Source organism: Musca autumnalis, unplaced genomic scaffold (assembly GCF_047663935.1).
Source record: "Musca autumnalis isolate F117 unplaced genomic scaffold, ASM4766393v1 scaffold_5, whole genome shotgun sequence".
In the NCBI taxonomy this organism is placed as follows: Eukaryota; Metazoa; Arthropoda; class Insecta; order Diptera; family Muscidae; genus Musca; species Musca autumnalis.
In genome coordinates this window covers 86,380,858-86,398,119 of record NW_027412088.1, presented here as the reverse complement: position 1 = coordinate 86,398,119, position 17,262 = coordinate 86,380,858, and the positions used below count along the sequence as shown (strand labels likewise).

The 17,262-nt window shown below is 33.9% G+C and overlaps 1 protein-coding gene across 3 annotated transcripts in view; it reads left to right on the top strand.

Moving 5' to 3' along the window:
- The window catches only part of robo1 (roundabout guidance receptor 1), a 401,904-nt gene that overhangs the window by 306,439 nt on the left and 78,203 nt on the right, over positions 1–17,262 (top strand). For all 3 annotated transcript variants that reach the window (XM_073989014.1, XM_073989013.1, XM_073989015.1), the window contains exons 7-10: positions 26–209; positions 13,496–13,765; positions 13,876–14,153; positions 14,309–14,510. In XM_073989014.1, coding sequence (XP_073845115.1) covers positions 26–209; positions 13,496–13,765; positions 13,876–14,153; positions 14,309–14,510 — 934 coding nt within the window. The remainder of the gene's footprint in view (positions 1–25; positions 210–13,495; positions 13,766–13,875; positions 14,154–14,308; positions 14,511–17,262) is intronic.

The window sequence follows — 17,262 nt, the reverse complement described above, 5'->3', positions numbered from 1 at the left end:
CCTCCAAACACACACACTAAAATAGGATGGCGTTCCCTTGGATGATTTAAAGACAAAATCTTATGGAACCACATCACGTATACGCATTGTCGATGGTGGCAATTTATTGATAAACAATGTTGAACCAATTGATGAGGGCAACTATAAGTGTATCGCTCAAAATATTGTCGGTACCCGAGAGTCCAGTTATGCTAAACTAATTGTAGAAGGTAAGTTTTGTTTGGGCTTGATTGAAGTGATAAAGTGATTTGATATTCTGTATGAACACGAAGTACCACCTAACATTTAGGGAATATTTGTTAAATAAGTGTACACTGTACACACCCAATATGAATGATACTTCTCGGAAATACAAGTTCATGTTTCAAACGTGATATGTTTTCTAAAGTTTGGTCAATTGACTTGAGAGTAGTATTATGAAAATGACCATTAGGGGTTTTTTTTTGCCAGCGAGAAAGAAGACATTTCCTGCTGACACATGAATCTTACATAAGTGGCTAACGTAAGCTATATTGATAGTATGATGATTTCGTGGGGAAGAATTGTGAATTTAGGGGTGGAAAATTGATTGATTTGTGGTAGATGATATTAAAAACAAGTAAGAAGTACAGTTGAACTGAGGTATTTGGTTTTATTTAAAAAATCTGAGCATAGTAATTTAACTTACTTCAGCTGGACAAATACTCAAACAAAAACAGTGGAACTAATGATAAGCTGTAGCGAGATCCGAAACATTAGTCTTTTCTGTCTTACACCGTGATATTTTCTTTTAGGGAATCGTCTTTTATATACGATTTTATCTAATCGTGAATAAAAAATCGCCAAGAAAATGAAACTGGGAATCGAGGTTTTACACTAGGTTGATAAGTTTTATACAACCTATTCTGTGGAGTTTTTATTTAGGATTCTATAAAATCTTACAGATGTATAAGGGGATTTTATAAAAATGTCACACACACCAAACAAACAAAATTTATTACAAAGTGGTTTGTGCATGAAGTTTTTTTATAAATCACCTTACATGTAAGATTTTATCTAATCTTAAATAAAAGTTCATCAAAATGTTATACAGGGATAAAAGGACCTAAAAAGTCTACTGGGCAGGCCTCATAGTAAATTTTGTTGAATTCAACAGTATATTTTTAATTTTATTGCTTATAACATATTCAAATATATCCTCCCTAAACGACATTTCTACGAAAATATAGAATTCAGAATTGTGTAAACCATTACCGTCTCGCCTTTTCTGTCGCATTGATCCCCCATCTCGCAACAAGACCTATACAATAGAATCGTATTTTCGATCTTTATTAATTATAAAATCAATTTTTTTTATGATCTACTGTAGATTTATAATTCCAAATAGTTACAACTCTGACACAACGTTCGTCTATCTTTCCAAATACTTCCCAGAACGACATAAATAAATTGACCTTTTAATTCAGCGTTTTTTTCACGCATTTTTATAGTTCTGATCTTCGGGGATGATACATAAAAAATCTTGTTTGTTGGTGGAGGAACTAGGTAGTTCAGGTACTACTTAACACTAATCTACTGACTAATCTCGTATCATGCCTACATAAACGGGGAATAACATCTCAGAATTTACAAAAACAATACCTTACTTAATCTATTGGTGAAAATAAACGTATAACATTTTGCCTGAAAGTATGCCATATTATTCATATCATTTAATCAAATTACCCAAAAACAAAAGGCAACATGTGAAATATAGAGGACGTTTAAAATAATAATCAAATTGATCAAATCTAAGCATTAATAGTGAACGTTAAGCTGAAAACACATCCAACGTTTGAGTAAAGTTTTGTGTCATTTCTGGTAGATGAATAAAGGACAAAAACCAAAACTTTACTCAAACGTTGGATGTGTTTGGTGCTTTAGTCTAAATTTCCGGTTTCTGGCAAGGAAATTAATTGAATATTCCGCGAAGAATATGCTGTTTTCTGCTCATCTCAGATATAATCTGCTCTATATTAATCTGCTTTATATTTTGGTAAATTTCATGGTATGTATGAACAATAATTTTACATGTAAAACAAATTAATGGTTTACTTCAAGGACTAGGGTTTCAATCATTGCTCTCCATGAGCTAATAGCTTCACTTCATTGCAGGATTTGTTTATTTGATAACATTTTCTTATGATATTTCTCTGCCATGTTGTTTTTGCGCCGCCAGGTCTCCAATGCGCTTGAGGATTCCAATCCAAAGCAGTTTTGGAAATATATTGGAAAGGTTAATTATTTATTTATGTGACCATTCATAGATTCTGTGAAGAATATTTTTAACAAATATACGAAAAAACTAGTTTTTACGTTGACTGATACCAACATAATTGTTTCCCTTAACGGCAAAGGCTCACTTTGCTTAGCTATTTGATGTGCAACTAACATGCTATTCATTTCTCTTTACGACAACATCGTATTCTATCTCTTCATATCAATGTATGTAGGCTTCCTGTATGTACGGTAGATAAGAAACCGATAGCGTGCTAAATGTTTTATATTCCGCCAAAAAATAGGCTATTTTTTTGTCGTTTTCAGACAAATCTTGAAATTATAACCTCAAATTTGGAATAAAGACGGTGTTAAGAATAATATCAATATTTTGGCGAATTAATAGTGTTCTACAGTGAATTTCGAGGGAATTATCTGAGCACTATCTTCAAATGTTGATCTAGAAATGGTCCCAGCCAATATTATTTTTCCATTAATCGCACAAATGTTGTTTTTGTAATAACATGGCGATGTTCGTTGGAAGCTTCGTTACTAAACTGGAAATATATTTTAATTTGCGGCTGGGATTAACCCATCACAGAATTCGGTTATACTTATTTTTTTTTTTTAATTTCTGAACAGCAGTAAAACCAGAGGCTGGATTCTTGTTCTATGAAAATTTTAAATGAAAAAATTTTGCCTTTTTAAGCGAAGATCATTTTTAGTATTAACTTTTAATTAAAATATTTTCTTTATATTTTTTATCATTTGACATTTATTTCTTTATGTTTTTTTTTTCATCTCACATTTTCATAGAAACTGAATTTAGCCCCAGATTTAGTTTCTGTCTGTATGATAGAACACGTAGTGAAAGAAATATTTTGATATTCTACCTTAAGATATACCCATTTATTTATCTATCTCAGGCAACTCTTTCAAATAACTATTACTGTGAAATATAGATGGCATTATATATAAATTATTTCACAAATCCAGAGGGAAGGAAATTTGTTGCCGACTATTTCAGCTCAATTATTTTAATATTTCGTCTAACTATATGGTCATTTATTTATCTTTCTCAGACAAACTGCTGAATACATGATAAATTCAAAATATAGATGGCGTTTTAACACAGATTAACAGCCTGTCTATGTGAAATGTTTTCGCCCATGCGTTCGTAAGTTTCATAAACGAAGACACAATTTGGTTTTCATATCGGTTGACGTTTGTAGTCGTGTGAAAAACAAATGAGAGTTTTTTCTTTTAGCGTTTTATTTTCATAACAGAAACAAACGAACGAATACGTCAGAAATAAACGAATGGAAAAGACCCACCGTTTGGAATGAAAATTGAATATTTTGAGTAATAAATGGCACAAAGCAAACGGAAACGGGAGGTGAAGGCAATGCATCAAAGTTCTTGCCATCCAAAAATATGCCAAGTTTTGTGCTGCTTGGGCGTCATTTCAAATAAAAGAATAAAGACAAATTCGATCTATGTTGCCTTGATCTTTTATTCTTTTATCAGAAATGACGCCCAACTTTACTGAAACGTTAGATGTGTTACGGCTTTCAGTGTTTATGCAAATTAAAAAGAAAGTTTCTTTATCTCAGATAGAAGTGACAAAGTTTTTGTGCTGGCGACAACAATAAAAAAAAATATCAATGCGTAAAACGTTGAGATTTTCCCCTTTTACATAAAACTTCTATCAAGAATGTCAATTATTTTAATATTGCACCTAAATATACCCCCATTATTATAAGTCTTCTTTTGCTATAGTTTGGATTTACCAAACAGATTTATAGCGTTCCGGTTAACTTAAAGTTAAAAGTGATGATTGAATTTCAAGGAGGAGCTTCAAGTCATTAACATTCAATGTGAAAATTATAGTTTTAATGCCTCCAAATTAGTTTATTTTGCATTTTTAAATCCATCAGATAGTAAAAGAACACATGTAATAATGGCCGATAGGCTTATTTATTTATCAAATGGTGAAATAAAGGATGTATTTGAAATATAGATGGCATACTTAGCATATATAATTGTTCCACAAACATCCCATACGGGACAAGGGAGACTTCTCTCATATCAACGCGTGCACCCCGATTTATATTAGCTCAATGATAAGGGACCTATTGTTTATTGCCGAGTCCGAACGGCGTGTCCTAAGACACCACTTGTAGAGAAGTTTTTCATGTCGGAAATACTTAGGAGATGTCGCCAACATTACTGAGGGGTATTTTTGCACCGTTTAAATTTTTGATGTTGCCTGGACGGGGAATCGAACCCACGATCTTTAGTGTGCAAGGCGGGTGTGCATACCATTGCACCACGGTGTTACCCATACTTAGCATATTTTTTAATATTTCGTAGCATCCCGAATACCTAGAGTTATCTGTTTGCTGCACAAATGATTTTCAACATCTTATATTTGCTAAATATCAAACTTCATGTGAATCAATAAATATTCCTCATTTTGGCTCGATAAGATCAATTTATGTGCTGGAGACAATAACACTTTTCTTATTGTCACAAGATTTTCTCCTGGCATATAAATCACTACTGTATGTAAATGGCCGTACGTAGATTGAACAACTTGCTACGGTTCCAGCTCGGTGATCGTCGGCCCTAAAAAGAGCTGAAGGGAATATTTTATTGCTTGTTAATCTTCTCCCTAAGCCCTTGCCGGGTGAACTTAAAACTTTATTGGATTTCAGGGTCGGAATGGTCAAAAATTTCTCTGGAGAAATAGTCAACTTTTTATTCTTATGCTAATAATAAAATAAACATATCATCATCTGAGCAGATTCAATTCATAGTTTTTATTTAGCGACGTTTGTATATTAGTTGGTACATTAACATACATCTTAAAAAGTCCCGATGGAAGCACAGCACAGTAGTTATGAAAGATAAGTGAATAGGAATCAAAAATATTATCGAGGAACATCCCAAATCTGTGAAAGTACCAACCAGTGTCGTGGAAGTGGAAAGCAATGGATTGATTTTTATGAAGTTAATCTCAGAACTTTACATTATACTTCCAAAGAGATGGCTATTATAGAATATTTATTATTTCTACTAAATGCTTAAATAATTTCTTAAGACCTCAATCTTCTGTCCAGTGTTACCTACAGTTTCTGGCCGAAAATCGTAAAAAAAAAACACGTCAATTAAATTTGAAAAATCGTCAAAATGTTCTGAACAAAGACTGTTGGTAGTTTAATATAAATGTTTTAGCAGATTTTTATGTCATTGATACTCTTCAGAGAAGATATTCCGCCACAGTCATAAATCTGACCTAAAATCAGTTTTCACGAGGTGAGAATATTGAGAATATTAATTTTTGGTTAATAAAATCGTAAAAATGGCGATAAATCGTCAAGTTCGGCAACACTGCTTCTGTCACTATTCTTTACTTTCTGAAACATTGTTTCAAGAGGTCCTTGTACACTAGACTTTGGCCCTAATAATCAACCCCTTGTAATACAATATTAGTTTTCTAAGTGTCAAATGCTGACACATTACGTCCATTCTTTTCCAAGTGATGTGTGCCGTATAAACCCATCTTTGAACATCTGTTTCAAACACATATGAAAATAATCCGAATCCGAATAACGCCAACACCCCAAAAAGAAGACTGATTTAAAAGGAGTTTAATGCAAAAAGTTTGCACTGGAATCTCAAACCTATTGTGACAATGATTGCTATCTTTTATTTCTTTCCCATTCCCCTACCCAATAACAATTTTCGTTGCATTTTTCTTGATGTTTTTCATATTCAAATGCTTTACAATTATTAGCCAAAAAATAGAACTTGATAAAGTCAATGGAAAATGGGGAAGAAGTAACGGAATATTACATTGATTGTCAAATTGTCATAAAAAGATTTTCTACATTTTCTTCTTCGGCTGCTGCACATTTGCATTTTTAACGTATTCCCAAAGCAAACAAACCCATTGATATAGTCATAGGGGGGTTAAAGGCGGTATATTGTTGCCACAATTTTATTACCTCAAGGAAATAATCTGGTGACATTTGTTTCATTTAGTTGTGATGGTGCCTCTTGGTGATGGTGATGGTTATAGCTTTGCTCTATTTTTTCCTGAAGAGTTTTATGGGAGTTCATTCAAACAATGTTGAATTGTGTTTGTCTTTAAGCATATCCCGCCAAACAAAGAGAAAATCTTGTTGTTGTTCTGTTTTTTTCTACAACAGTAAAAACGTGCGAAATCCTGCTGTGCAAGGTTTTTTGTTTGTTCTTTGTCAAAATTGTTACTCTCTTATTGTTTGTTTTATAGAAGTGGTTTTTATTTTTATTTGATGGTTATGGTTTTGATTTTTATTTGACTATTTTTTTATGACATCCAAAGTTGATGGGAAATTTCCCTCCACATTCGTTTGAAAGGAAAAAACGAAGGAGAAGAAGCTAACAGACTGTGCAAATATGTGTACAAATTGCACAATTCTCGTTAGATGATGAGTCTGCAGGGTATGGACTGTGTAGTTTAAGTTGTGTTAACTTTAAATGTTCAATAGTTAAATTTTATGTCGTTGCTGAGACTTTGTTCTCAACCATGGATGGCCTTGATGGTGGGTAATTTAAAGTTAATTGAATAAATTCTCTTTGTTATTGGGATCAGAAGAAGTTAATATTTGTGGGAAAATTTTATGAGGATGATCCTAAAATTGTGCATTATTTTTGATAAGCATCTTTACTGGGGAACACATGGGTGAGAGATAATAGGAAACAGGTGAATAGTGGCGGGTGATAGTTTTTGAAATATAGAAACCGATGAATGAAGACAATTGGACCGAGGAATCATGATTGTTTTTTAGTAATTTATCACCTATGGGTGAAAATTTCCGTTAGAACGTTAACAGTGTCAAGGTTTTTCTTTAAACTTGTTCACTTGGATGATACTTTCCTTAAACAAATTTCGGTGAAGGTTTCAAATGGAAAATATCACTGTTGACAGTTTCCCTCAATCGTTTTTTTTTTTATCGACCAACATGAAACAATACTTGATATATACTCTGCCTTTTATAAACCACCATTTCGCTTGCCTTATATAAACTCGCTTATACATATGTAATTGTTTATTTCTTGTTTATATCACCGAAAATAAAAAACTAAAGAAAACAAAAAGCCAACCACAACAAATCTTTGAAATCGACATCGCTATATCAACATCGTCGTCATCAACAAGAAAATATACGCACTATGCTCACAACTTCCTCACCCACCTCTAACCCCTCTCACGTGGTATATTTATATAAGTTTACACTGTTGGATATCTATCTAGCCAGACATCTTTGCAATGTATCGCATAACTTCAATGCAATGCAAAGAGTCGTCGCATATATTTCAAGTGGTGCTGCGGCAGTGGTGGTAGGGTGGTTGGTGCATCATCATTGATTCACAGAGTTGAAAGTTTGGCGCCATCAGGGGAATTTTATACAAATATTTGTGATACGTTTTCCTTGGATATTTCCAATTTTTTGGCTTACCTCCTTCTTCTTGTTAACAAAACCATAAAAGACTCGGTGAGTGATATGTTGATGATATCTTGTTGTTGTGGTGGTACTCTGCTGGGTTGTGCTGCTGGCTTGGTTGCTATGATGCCATTTAAAAAACCATCGAGAAAAATGTTATCACTGATGACGATGACGACGACGACAACATCAAAAACAAACCAACCAACAAAACATGAAATGGAAAACTTTAAGCGCCATGGGTGTGGAAAAATCTTAACAAAAATAAATAAAACAAGTCAAAGATATTTTGTTTCACATATTCTCACTTTTCTCAGTTTCTTTCTGGTTTTGTGGTTTTAACAACAATATACATGGTGGGTTTTGTGTGTTCAATTACGAATATGGCATTTTTTCCAGAGTCATGTGTGTTACTTTTTTTCTCATTGTGGTTTATTTAACCAATAAAAGTGTTTGATTTACACAGATTTTGCATGTTGAGACAAAAAATAATAAACAATAATAGAAGAAGAATTTTTAAAGAATGTATTTGAATTTTATGTGAGAAAATACAGGGAAATTAGTGGGGATGGTAATTTTTTCTATAAAAACATCATAACTTTCTATAAGACAATGTATCACCTTTGAGTGATATATTTCTATAAGAATATATACCACCAATGGGTGATATTTTTCTACAAGAAAATGTGTCATCAATGGGCTATAATTTTTTATTAGAAAATGTGTCACCAATGGGTGATTAATTTGTATAAGAAAATATATCACCGATGGGTGATAAATTTCTATAAAAAAGTATTACTAAAGGGGGATAATTAATATAAAATATGTCTCACCAATGGGTGTATCACCAATGAGTGATAATTTGCTAAACGCATATGAAACACCAATAAGTGATATTTTGCTATAAATAATTTTCACAAATGGGTGATATTTTTCTATAATGAACACACTTTCTTTTAGAAAGGGTCTAAAGAAGCACCCCTTCTTTTAGAAAGGGTCTAAAGAAGCACCCTTTCTTTTAGAAAGGGTCTAAAGAAGCACCCTTTCTTTTAGAAAGGGTCTAAAGAAGCACCCTTTCTTTTAGAAAGGGTCTAAAGAAGCACCCTTTCTTTTAGAAAGGGTCTAAAGAAGCACCCTTTCTTTTAGAAAGGGTCTAAAGAAGCACCCTTTCTTTTAGAAAGGGTCTAAAGAAGCACCCTTTCTTTTAGAAAGGGTCTAAAGAAGCACCCTTTCTTTTAGAAAGGGTCTAAAGAAGCACCCTTTCTTTTAGAAAGGGTCTAAAGAAGCACCCTTTCTTTTAGAAAGGGTCTAAAGAAGCACCCTTTCTTTTAGAAAGGGTCTAAAGAAGCACCCTTTCTTTTAGAAAGGGTCTAAAGAAGCACCCTTTCTTGTAGAAAGGGTCTAAAGAAGCACCCTTTCTTTTAGAAAGGGTCTAAAGAAGCACCCTTTCTTTTAGAAAGGGTCTAAAGAAGCACCCTTTCTTTTAGAAAGGGTCTAAAGAAGCACCCTTTCTTTTAGAAAGGGTCTAAAGAAGCACCCTTTCTTTTAGAAAGGGTCTAAAGAAGCACCCTTTCTTTTAGAAAGGGTCTAAAGAAGCACCCTTTCTTTTAGAAAGGGTCTAAAGAAGCACCCTTTCTTTTAGAAAGGGTCTAAAGAAGCACCCTTTCTTTTAGAAAGGGTCTAAAGAAGCACCCTTTCTTTTAGAAAGGGTCTAAAGAAGCACCCTTTCTTTTAGAAAGGGTCTAAAGAAGCACCCTTTCTTTTAGAAAGGGTCTAAAGAAGCACCCTTTCTTTTAGAAAGGGTCTAAAGAAGCACCCTTTCTTTTAGAAAGGGTCTAAAGAAGCACCCTTTCTTTTAGAAAGGGTCTAAAGAAGCACCCTTTCTTTTAGAAAGGGTCTAAAGAAGCACCCTTTCTTTTAGAAAGGGTCTAAAGAAGCACCCTTTCTTTTAGAAAGGGTCTAAAGAAGCACCCTTTCTTTTAGAAAGGGTCTAAAGAAGCACCCTTTCTTTTAGAAAGGGTCTAAAGAAGCACCCTTTCTTTTAGAAAGGGTCTAAAGAAGCACCCTTTCTTTTAGAAAGGGTCTAAAGAAGCACCCTTTCTTTTAGAAAGGGTCTAAAGAAGCACCCTTTCTTTTAGAAAGGGTCTAAAGAAGCACCCTTTCTTTTAGAAAGGGTCTAAAGAAGCACCCTTTCTTTTAGAAAGGGTCTAAAGAAGCACCCTTTCTTTTAGAAAGGGTCTAAAGAAGCACCCTTTCTTTTAGAAAGGGTCTAAAGAAGCACCCTTTCTTTTAGAAAGGGTCTAAAGAAGCACCCTTTCTTTTAGAAAGGGTCTAAAGAAGCACCCTTTCTTTTAGAAAGGGTCTAAAGAAGCACCCTTTCTTTTAGAAAGGGTCTAAAGAAGCACCCTTTCTTTTAGAAAGGGTCTAAAGAAGCACCCTTTCTTTTAGAAAGGGTCTAAAGAAGCACCCTTTCTTTTAGAAAGGGTCTAAAGAAGCACCCTTTCTTTTAGAAAGGGTCTAAAGAAGCACCCTTTCTGTTAGAAAGGGTCTAAAGAAGCACCCTTTCTTTTAGAAAGGGTCTAAAGAAGCACCCTTTCTTTTAGAAAGGGTCTAAAGAAGCACCCTTTCTTTTAGAAAGGGTCTAAAGAAGCACCCTTTCTTTTAGAAAGGGTCTAAAGAAGCACCCTTTCTTTTAGAAAGGGTCTAAAGAAGCACCCTTTCTTTTAGAAAGGGTCTAAAGAAGCACCCTTTTTTTAGAAAGGGTCTAAAGAAGCACCCTTTTTTTTAGAAAGGGTCTAAAGCAGCACCCTTTCTTTTAGAAAGGGTCTAAGGAAGCACCCTTTCTTTTAGAAAGGGTCTAAAGAAGCACCCTTTCTTTTAGAAAGGGTCTAAAGAAGCACCCTTTCTTTTAGAAAGGGTCTAAAGAAGCACCCTTTCTTTTAGAAAGGGTCTAAAGAAGCACCCTTTCTTTTAGAAAGGGTCTAAAGAAGCACCCTTTCTTTTAGAAAGGGTCTAAAGAAGCACCCTTTATTTTAGAAAAGGTCTAAAGAAGCACCCTTTCTTTCAAAAAGGGTCTAAAGAAGCACCCTTTCTTTCAGAAAGGGTCTAAGAAGCAACCTATCTTTCAGAAAGGCTATATAGAAGAAGCCTTTCTTTCAGAAAGGGTCTATAGAAGTAGCCTTTCTTTCAGAAATGGCCTATAGAGGCACCCTTTTTTCAGAAAAGGTCTTTAGATGCACCTTTTCTTTCCGAAACGGTCTAAAGAAGCAGCCTTTCTTTCAGAAAGGGTCTATAGAAACACCGTTTTCTTTCAGAAAAGGTCTATAGAAGCACCCTTTCTTTCCGAAATGGTCTATAAAAGCACCCTTTCTTTCAGAAAGGCTCTATAGAAGCACCATATCTATCAAAAGCGGTCTAAAGAAGCACCCTTTCTTTCCGAAAGGGTCTATAAAAGAACCCTTTCTAGCAGAAAGTGTCTATAAAAGCACCATTTCTTTCAGAAAGGGTCTATAGAAGCACCCTATCTATCAGAAGGGGTCTAAAGAAGTACCCTATCTTTCAGAAAGGCTATATAGAAGAAGCCTTTCTTTCAGAAAGGTTCTATAGAAGCAGCCTTTCTTTTAGAAAGGGCCTATAGAGGCACCCTTTCTTTCAAAAAAGTCTTTAGATGCACCTTTTCTTTCCGAAACGGTCTAAAAAAGCAGCTTTTGTTTCAGAAAGGGTCTATAGAAACACCATTTTCTTTCAAAAAAGGTCTATAGAAGCACCCTTTCTTTCCGAAATGGTCTATAAAAGCACCCTTTCTTTCAGAAAGGCTCTATAGAAGCACCCTATCTATCAAAAGGGATCTAAAGAAGCACCCTATCTTTCAGAAAGGCTATATAGAAGCAGCCTTTCTTTCAGAAAGGGTCTATAAAAGCACCCTTTTCTTCAGAAAGGGTCTATAGAAGCAGCTTTTCTTTCAGGTAGGGTCCATAGAAGCAGCCTTTCTTTCAGAAAGGTCTATAGATGCACCCTTTCTTTGAGAAAGGGTCTATAGGATCACCATTTCTTTCAGAGACGGTCTATAGAAGTACCCCTTCGTACAGATAGGGTCTGTATAAGCACCCTTTCTTTCAGAAATGGTATACAGAAGCACCCTTTCTTTCAGAAACGGTGTACAGAAGCACCCGATCTTTTAGAAAGGACTATAGAAGCATCCTTTATTTCAAAAAACGTCTATAGAAGCACCCTTTCTTTCAGCAAAGATCTATAGATGCACCGTTTCTTTCAGACAGGGTCTATAGGAGCACCATTTCTTTCAGAAAGGGTCTATAGAAGCACCATTTTTTTCAGAAAAGGTCTAAAGAAGCACCCTTTCTTTCAGAAAATAGAACCAGCGTTTCCTTTAGAAATGATCTATAGATGCACCCTTTCTTTCAGAAATGGTCTGCAGAAGCAGCCTTTATTTTAAAAAGGGTCAATACAAGAACCTTTTTTTTAGAAAGGATCTATAGAAGCACCTTTTCTTTCAGAAAGGGCCTATAGAAATGGTCTACAGCCTTTCTTTCAGAAAGGGTCCATAAAAGCACACATTCTTTCAGAAAGGGTCTATAGAAGAACTATTTCTTTCAGAAAGGGTCTATAGAAGCACACTTTCTTTCAGAGACGATCTACAAAAGCACCATTTCTTTCTGAAAATGTCTATAGAAGCACACTTTTTCACCACCCTTTCGGTGTTTTTCACTTTACCATTTAATTACTTACCATTTTTTTCCTAAAAGTATGCACGAATTTTCAAGAGAGTTACACATCGCCTGAAAGTATGCAATAGTTTTTGCCATTCTTGAACTATAAAAATTTTCTCTCCTTTATTTTGTTTCGTGTAAATAAAAATTTATACCGGAAAAAATCTTAACAACCTTTTTTCATACTTGAAATTTTCTTTTCAACAAGTTTTGACAAATTTTAAATGAATTTTATTCCTCTTTTCCACATCACGATACATTCTTTTACCCCTTGTTTTTGTTTAAGTGTTAACAACAGTCGGATACAAAGTTTTAATGTTCTTTAAAAAATAGTATCTGTTGACCAACCACTTGTTCCGGTGACATAAACAAATAGTTTTAACTTTTTTTTGTGAACTAACAACATTTCATTAAAAGAAACTCTCCTCCTCCGTACTCTTTTTCCGTGGCAACAGCTGTGGTAATTGTGTGAAAACTTTCTGCACATTTCCTGAGTCTTGTTTTCTTCCTTCTTTGTTTCATATAATAAAAATTTAAAACAATAAGTCTTAGTAAGTCATTAGTGGTTTAATTTTTGCAATCTTATTTTGTTGTGTGGTGGTCATCTGTACCTGGTGGGGTAAGTTTCTTACCTCCATTATACCGTAACTAGATGACCACAGCTTGAAACTTGGAACTCATTTATTTCCTTTTACTTTGTCTATGTTTTTTTTTCTTTTTCCTGTAATTCTTGTGCTGTAACTGTTGAAGAGGAGGATAGAGGGGTAGGGAATGGAAATGGAGGGAGGAGCCCCAAGAATGTTGAGGAAAAGTTTACGACGTTACCTTAAGCAATATTAACATTTCAAGTGTCATTCTTTTTGTAAAAAACTCTTCAACCTTACCCCAAGTATACATTTGTCCCTGGGCAAGAGAAATATGCTCAGGACAAAAATATAGCAGGCAGGCAGGCTAGCAGTCGGAAAGCTTAAACCAGAACTTTATTAATTTCAACAAAAACTTTAATTGCTCTTGTTTTTGCCATTTCTCTCCTCTTTACAGTTAAACCCTACTTTATGAAAAAACCTCAAGATTTAACCATGCTGGCTGGTCAAACGGCAACATTTCATTGTTCTGTGGGTGGTGATCCACCACCAAAGATTCTGTGGAAAAAGGAAGAAGGCAACATTCCTGTATCCAGAGCAGATATACAACACGATGACAAGAGTTTAGAAATTTCCAACATTGTGCCCGAGGATGAGGGTACCTATGTGTGTGAGGCCAACAACAATGTGGGACAAATAAGTGCCAGGGCCACATTGACAGTACATGGTAAGTTAAATAACGACATTTTTTGGTATTTTTGTGTGCTCTCTCCCGATGTCTTAATTAATTTGCCAATTTAAATATCATTTTTTGTATATCTTTGTATCTCTTTTCAGCACCTCCCACCTTTATTGTCAAGCCTCAAGATAAAAAAGTGGGCCTCAATGGTGTTGCCCTATTCCCCTGTGTTGCTGATGGCAATCCACCACCTTCTGTGTTTTGGACGAAGGAGGGTTCCAGCACTCTTATGTTTCCCAATAACTCATATGGACACTTACATGTTTCACTTGAAGGTACACTCCAAATCAATGGTGTACAAAAGGATGATGCTGGCTATTATGTCTGTTCAGCCTTCAGTGTTGTCGATTCCACAACAATACGAGCATTTTTACAGGTAAGCAAGGAGCGGGAGGATGAATTTGCTCTGGTTGTTAACAAGGCAACGGTAAATGGTTGCCAGGACGTTTTTGAGCATGTGTGTGTTTTATTCAGTTAAAAACATCACATTTCTTTTGTATTAATCAAATCTTACTTCAATCATTGCCATAGGTTACCTCTGTAGATGATACACCACCACCCATCATACAAATTGGACCTTCAAATCAAACTCTACCTAAGGGCAGTGTTGCCATGTTACCATGTCGTGCATCAGGACATCCAACACCACGCGTTAAGTGGTATCGTGATGGCACCACCTTACAAAGTGGTAATCGTTACACCATTGTTCAAGGTGGTTCACTAAGAATTGATGGTAAGTACGGTTGGGCAATGGGGGAAATATGGAGCTTGTGGGATGAGGAGGGTTTTACACTAAGAGGAAAATGGAATATAATATGCAAGTATTTAGGAAAAAATGTGACAAAAAATAGAGACAATAGAAGAATTTTGTATTTTTGAAAAAAGCTTTAGATAATAAAGTTTCTCATAAAAAAAAAAATTTCGGTTATTTAGAGCTTTTGATCCGTAAGGTTTTGTAAAGGAGAGTTGCAATATTTTTTGTGAATTGGACTTATTCATAGGAAAGCTTTCAGGTGCTAAGGCTTTCTATAGCATTTAATAAAAGTTTCTAAATTAAAACTTTTAATAATATAATTTCGTTAAATGAATTGTTTTGTTATAAAAAAGCTTTTGGCTAACAAGGCTTTCTAAAGAAAAGCTTTCGGTTACCTTAACTTTTCATGGCACAAAATAAGATTTCCTGCTTAACAGCATTTTGATAATACAATTTTCTATAAAGAATTAGGCTATATTATTAAAAAGCTTTCGGTAAATAAGGGTTTCTGAAGAAAAGCTTTCGGATATTTCGGGTTTCTATGACATTTAACAAGTTACAACTTTTAGTATTACCGTTTTCTATAGTGAATTAGTTTTTGTATAGAAAAGATTTCGGTTAATAAGGCTTTCTAATGAAAAGCGTTTTACTAACGTTTTAAATGCCTTTTGGATAATAGAATTTTGCGGTAAATAGGACATTCTAAGGAAAAGCTTTCGGGTATTAAGGTTTTCTATGATACCTAAAACGATTTTTTATAGAAAAGCTTTCGGTCTTGTATAGGAATGCGTTTTGTTAATAAAGTTTTGTATAAAAAAGCTTTCGATAATAAAGTTTCCCATAAAAAACATTTCCAGTTTTTTTTTGTTTTTTTTTTTTATTAAAAAGAAGCTTTCTTTTGTACAATTTCCTATGAAACGAAATAGGGGTTTCCTACGAAAAGGCTTTCGATAAGTAAGTTTTTGTAAAGGAGAGTTACAATATTTTTTTGTTTCTGTAAATATAACTTTGAAAAGGAGAGCTTTCAGGTGCTAAGGTTTTCTATAGCACTTAATAAAATTTTCTGAATTAAAACTTTTAATTATATAATTACCTAAAGTGAATTAGGTTTGTTTTACAAAAAAGCTTTCGACTAGCAAGGCTTTCGGTTACCTTAATTTTTATGGCACAAAATACGATTTCCTATTTAACAGCTTTTTGATAATACAATTTTCTATAAAGAATTAGGTTTCATTATTGAAAAGCTTTTGGTAAATAAGGCTTTCTAAAGAAAAGCTTTCGGGTATTACTGTTTTCTATGACATTTGTTAAGATTTTCTGGTTAAAACATGTAATAATACCGTTTTCTATAGTGAATTAGTTTTTTGTATAGAAAAGCTTTCGGTTAATAAGGCTTTCTAATGAAAAGCGTTTTACTAACTTTTTAAATGCCTTTTGGATAATAGAATTTTCTGTAATAAATTAGGTTTTATTATAGAAAAACTTGCGGCTATAAAGGTTTTCTACGATACATAAAAAGATTTCCTACGTAAGAACTCTTGGGTAATACCGTTTTCGATAACGATTTAGGTTTTGAATAAAGAAGCCTTCGGCTTTGTATAGGAAAGCGTTTTGTTAATAAAGTTTTGTATAAAAAAGCTTTAGATTATGAAATAGGGGTGTCCTACGAAACGGCTTTCGATCAGTAAGTTTTTGTAAAGGAGAGTTACAATATTTTTTGTGAATTGAATATATACGTAGGAAAGATTCTGTAAATATAGCTTTGAAAAGGAGAGCTTTCAGGTGCTAAGGTTTTCTATAGCACTTAATAAAATTTTCTAAATTAAAACTTGTAATAATATAATTACCTAAAGTGAATTTGGTTTTTTTTACAAAAAAGCTTTCGACTAGCAAGGATTTCTAAACAAAAGCTTTCTGTTACCTTAATTTTTATGACACAAAATAAGATTTCCTACTTAGCAGCTTTTTGATAATACAAATTTCTATAAAAAATTAGGTTTTATAATTGAAAAGCTTTCGGTAAATAAGATGTTTTAAAGAAAAGCTTTCGGGTATTATTGTTTTCTATGACTTTTGTTAAGATTTTCTGGTTACAACTTTTAATAATACCGTTTTCTATAAGTCTTTAACCGTTTAATAAGGCTTTCGGTAAATAGGGCTTTCTAAAGAAAAGCTTTCGGGTATTAAGGTTATCTATGATACATAACAAGATTTTCTACTTAAGAATCTTTAGGTAATACCGTTTTCGACAGGGAATCAGGTTTCTTTATAGAAAAGCTTTCGGTTAATAACGCTTTAACTAAAGTCTTTAAGGCACGTACAGCGATTTTCTACATAAAAGCTTTAAAGTAATACCGTTTTTATAGAGAAGTTTTCGGATAATATTGTGTTCTATGAGAAAGCTTAACAATATTTGGAAAAGGATTTTGGGAACATGGATTTCTGTAAAAAAAATATCATCGGCTTGCAAGAAAAAGTAATGGATACGGTTTTCATATTGAAAAGTTTACTTAAGTTTGTTAGAGTTTCCTATGGAGAAACTTTCGGATATAGAAACCGTTGTATACAAATGTTTCTGAAAGCTTTCAGGCGAGAAGCTTTTCCCTACAAAGCTATTCGAGCATAAAGTTTTGGCGTAATATACATTCGATCTCAAATTTTTTCATAAAATTTATGTTATAGCAAGACTTGAAGTAAAATAATTTTCTCGTGAAAGCTTTCGGAAAAGAAG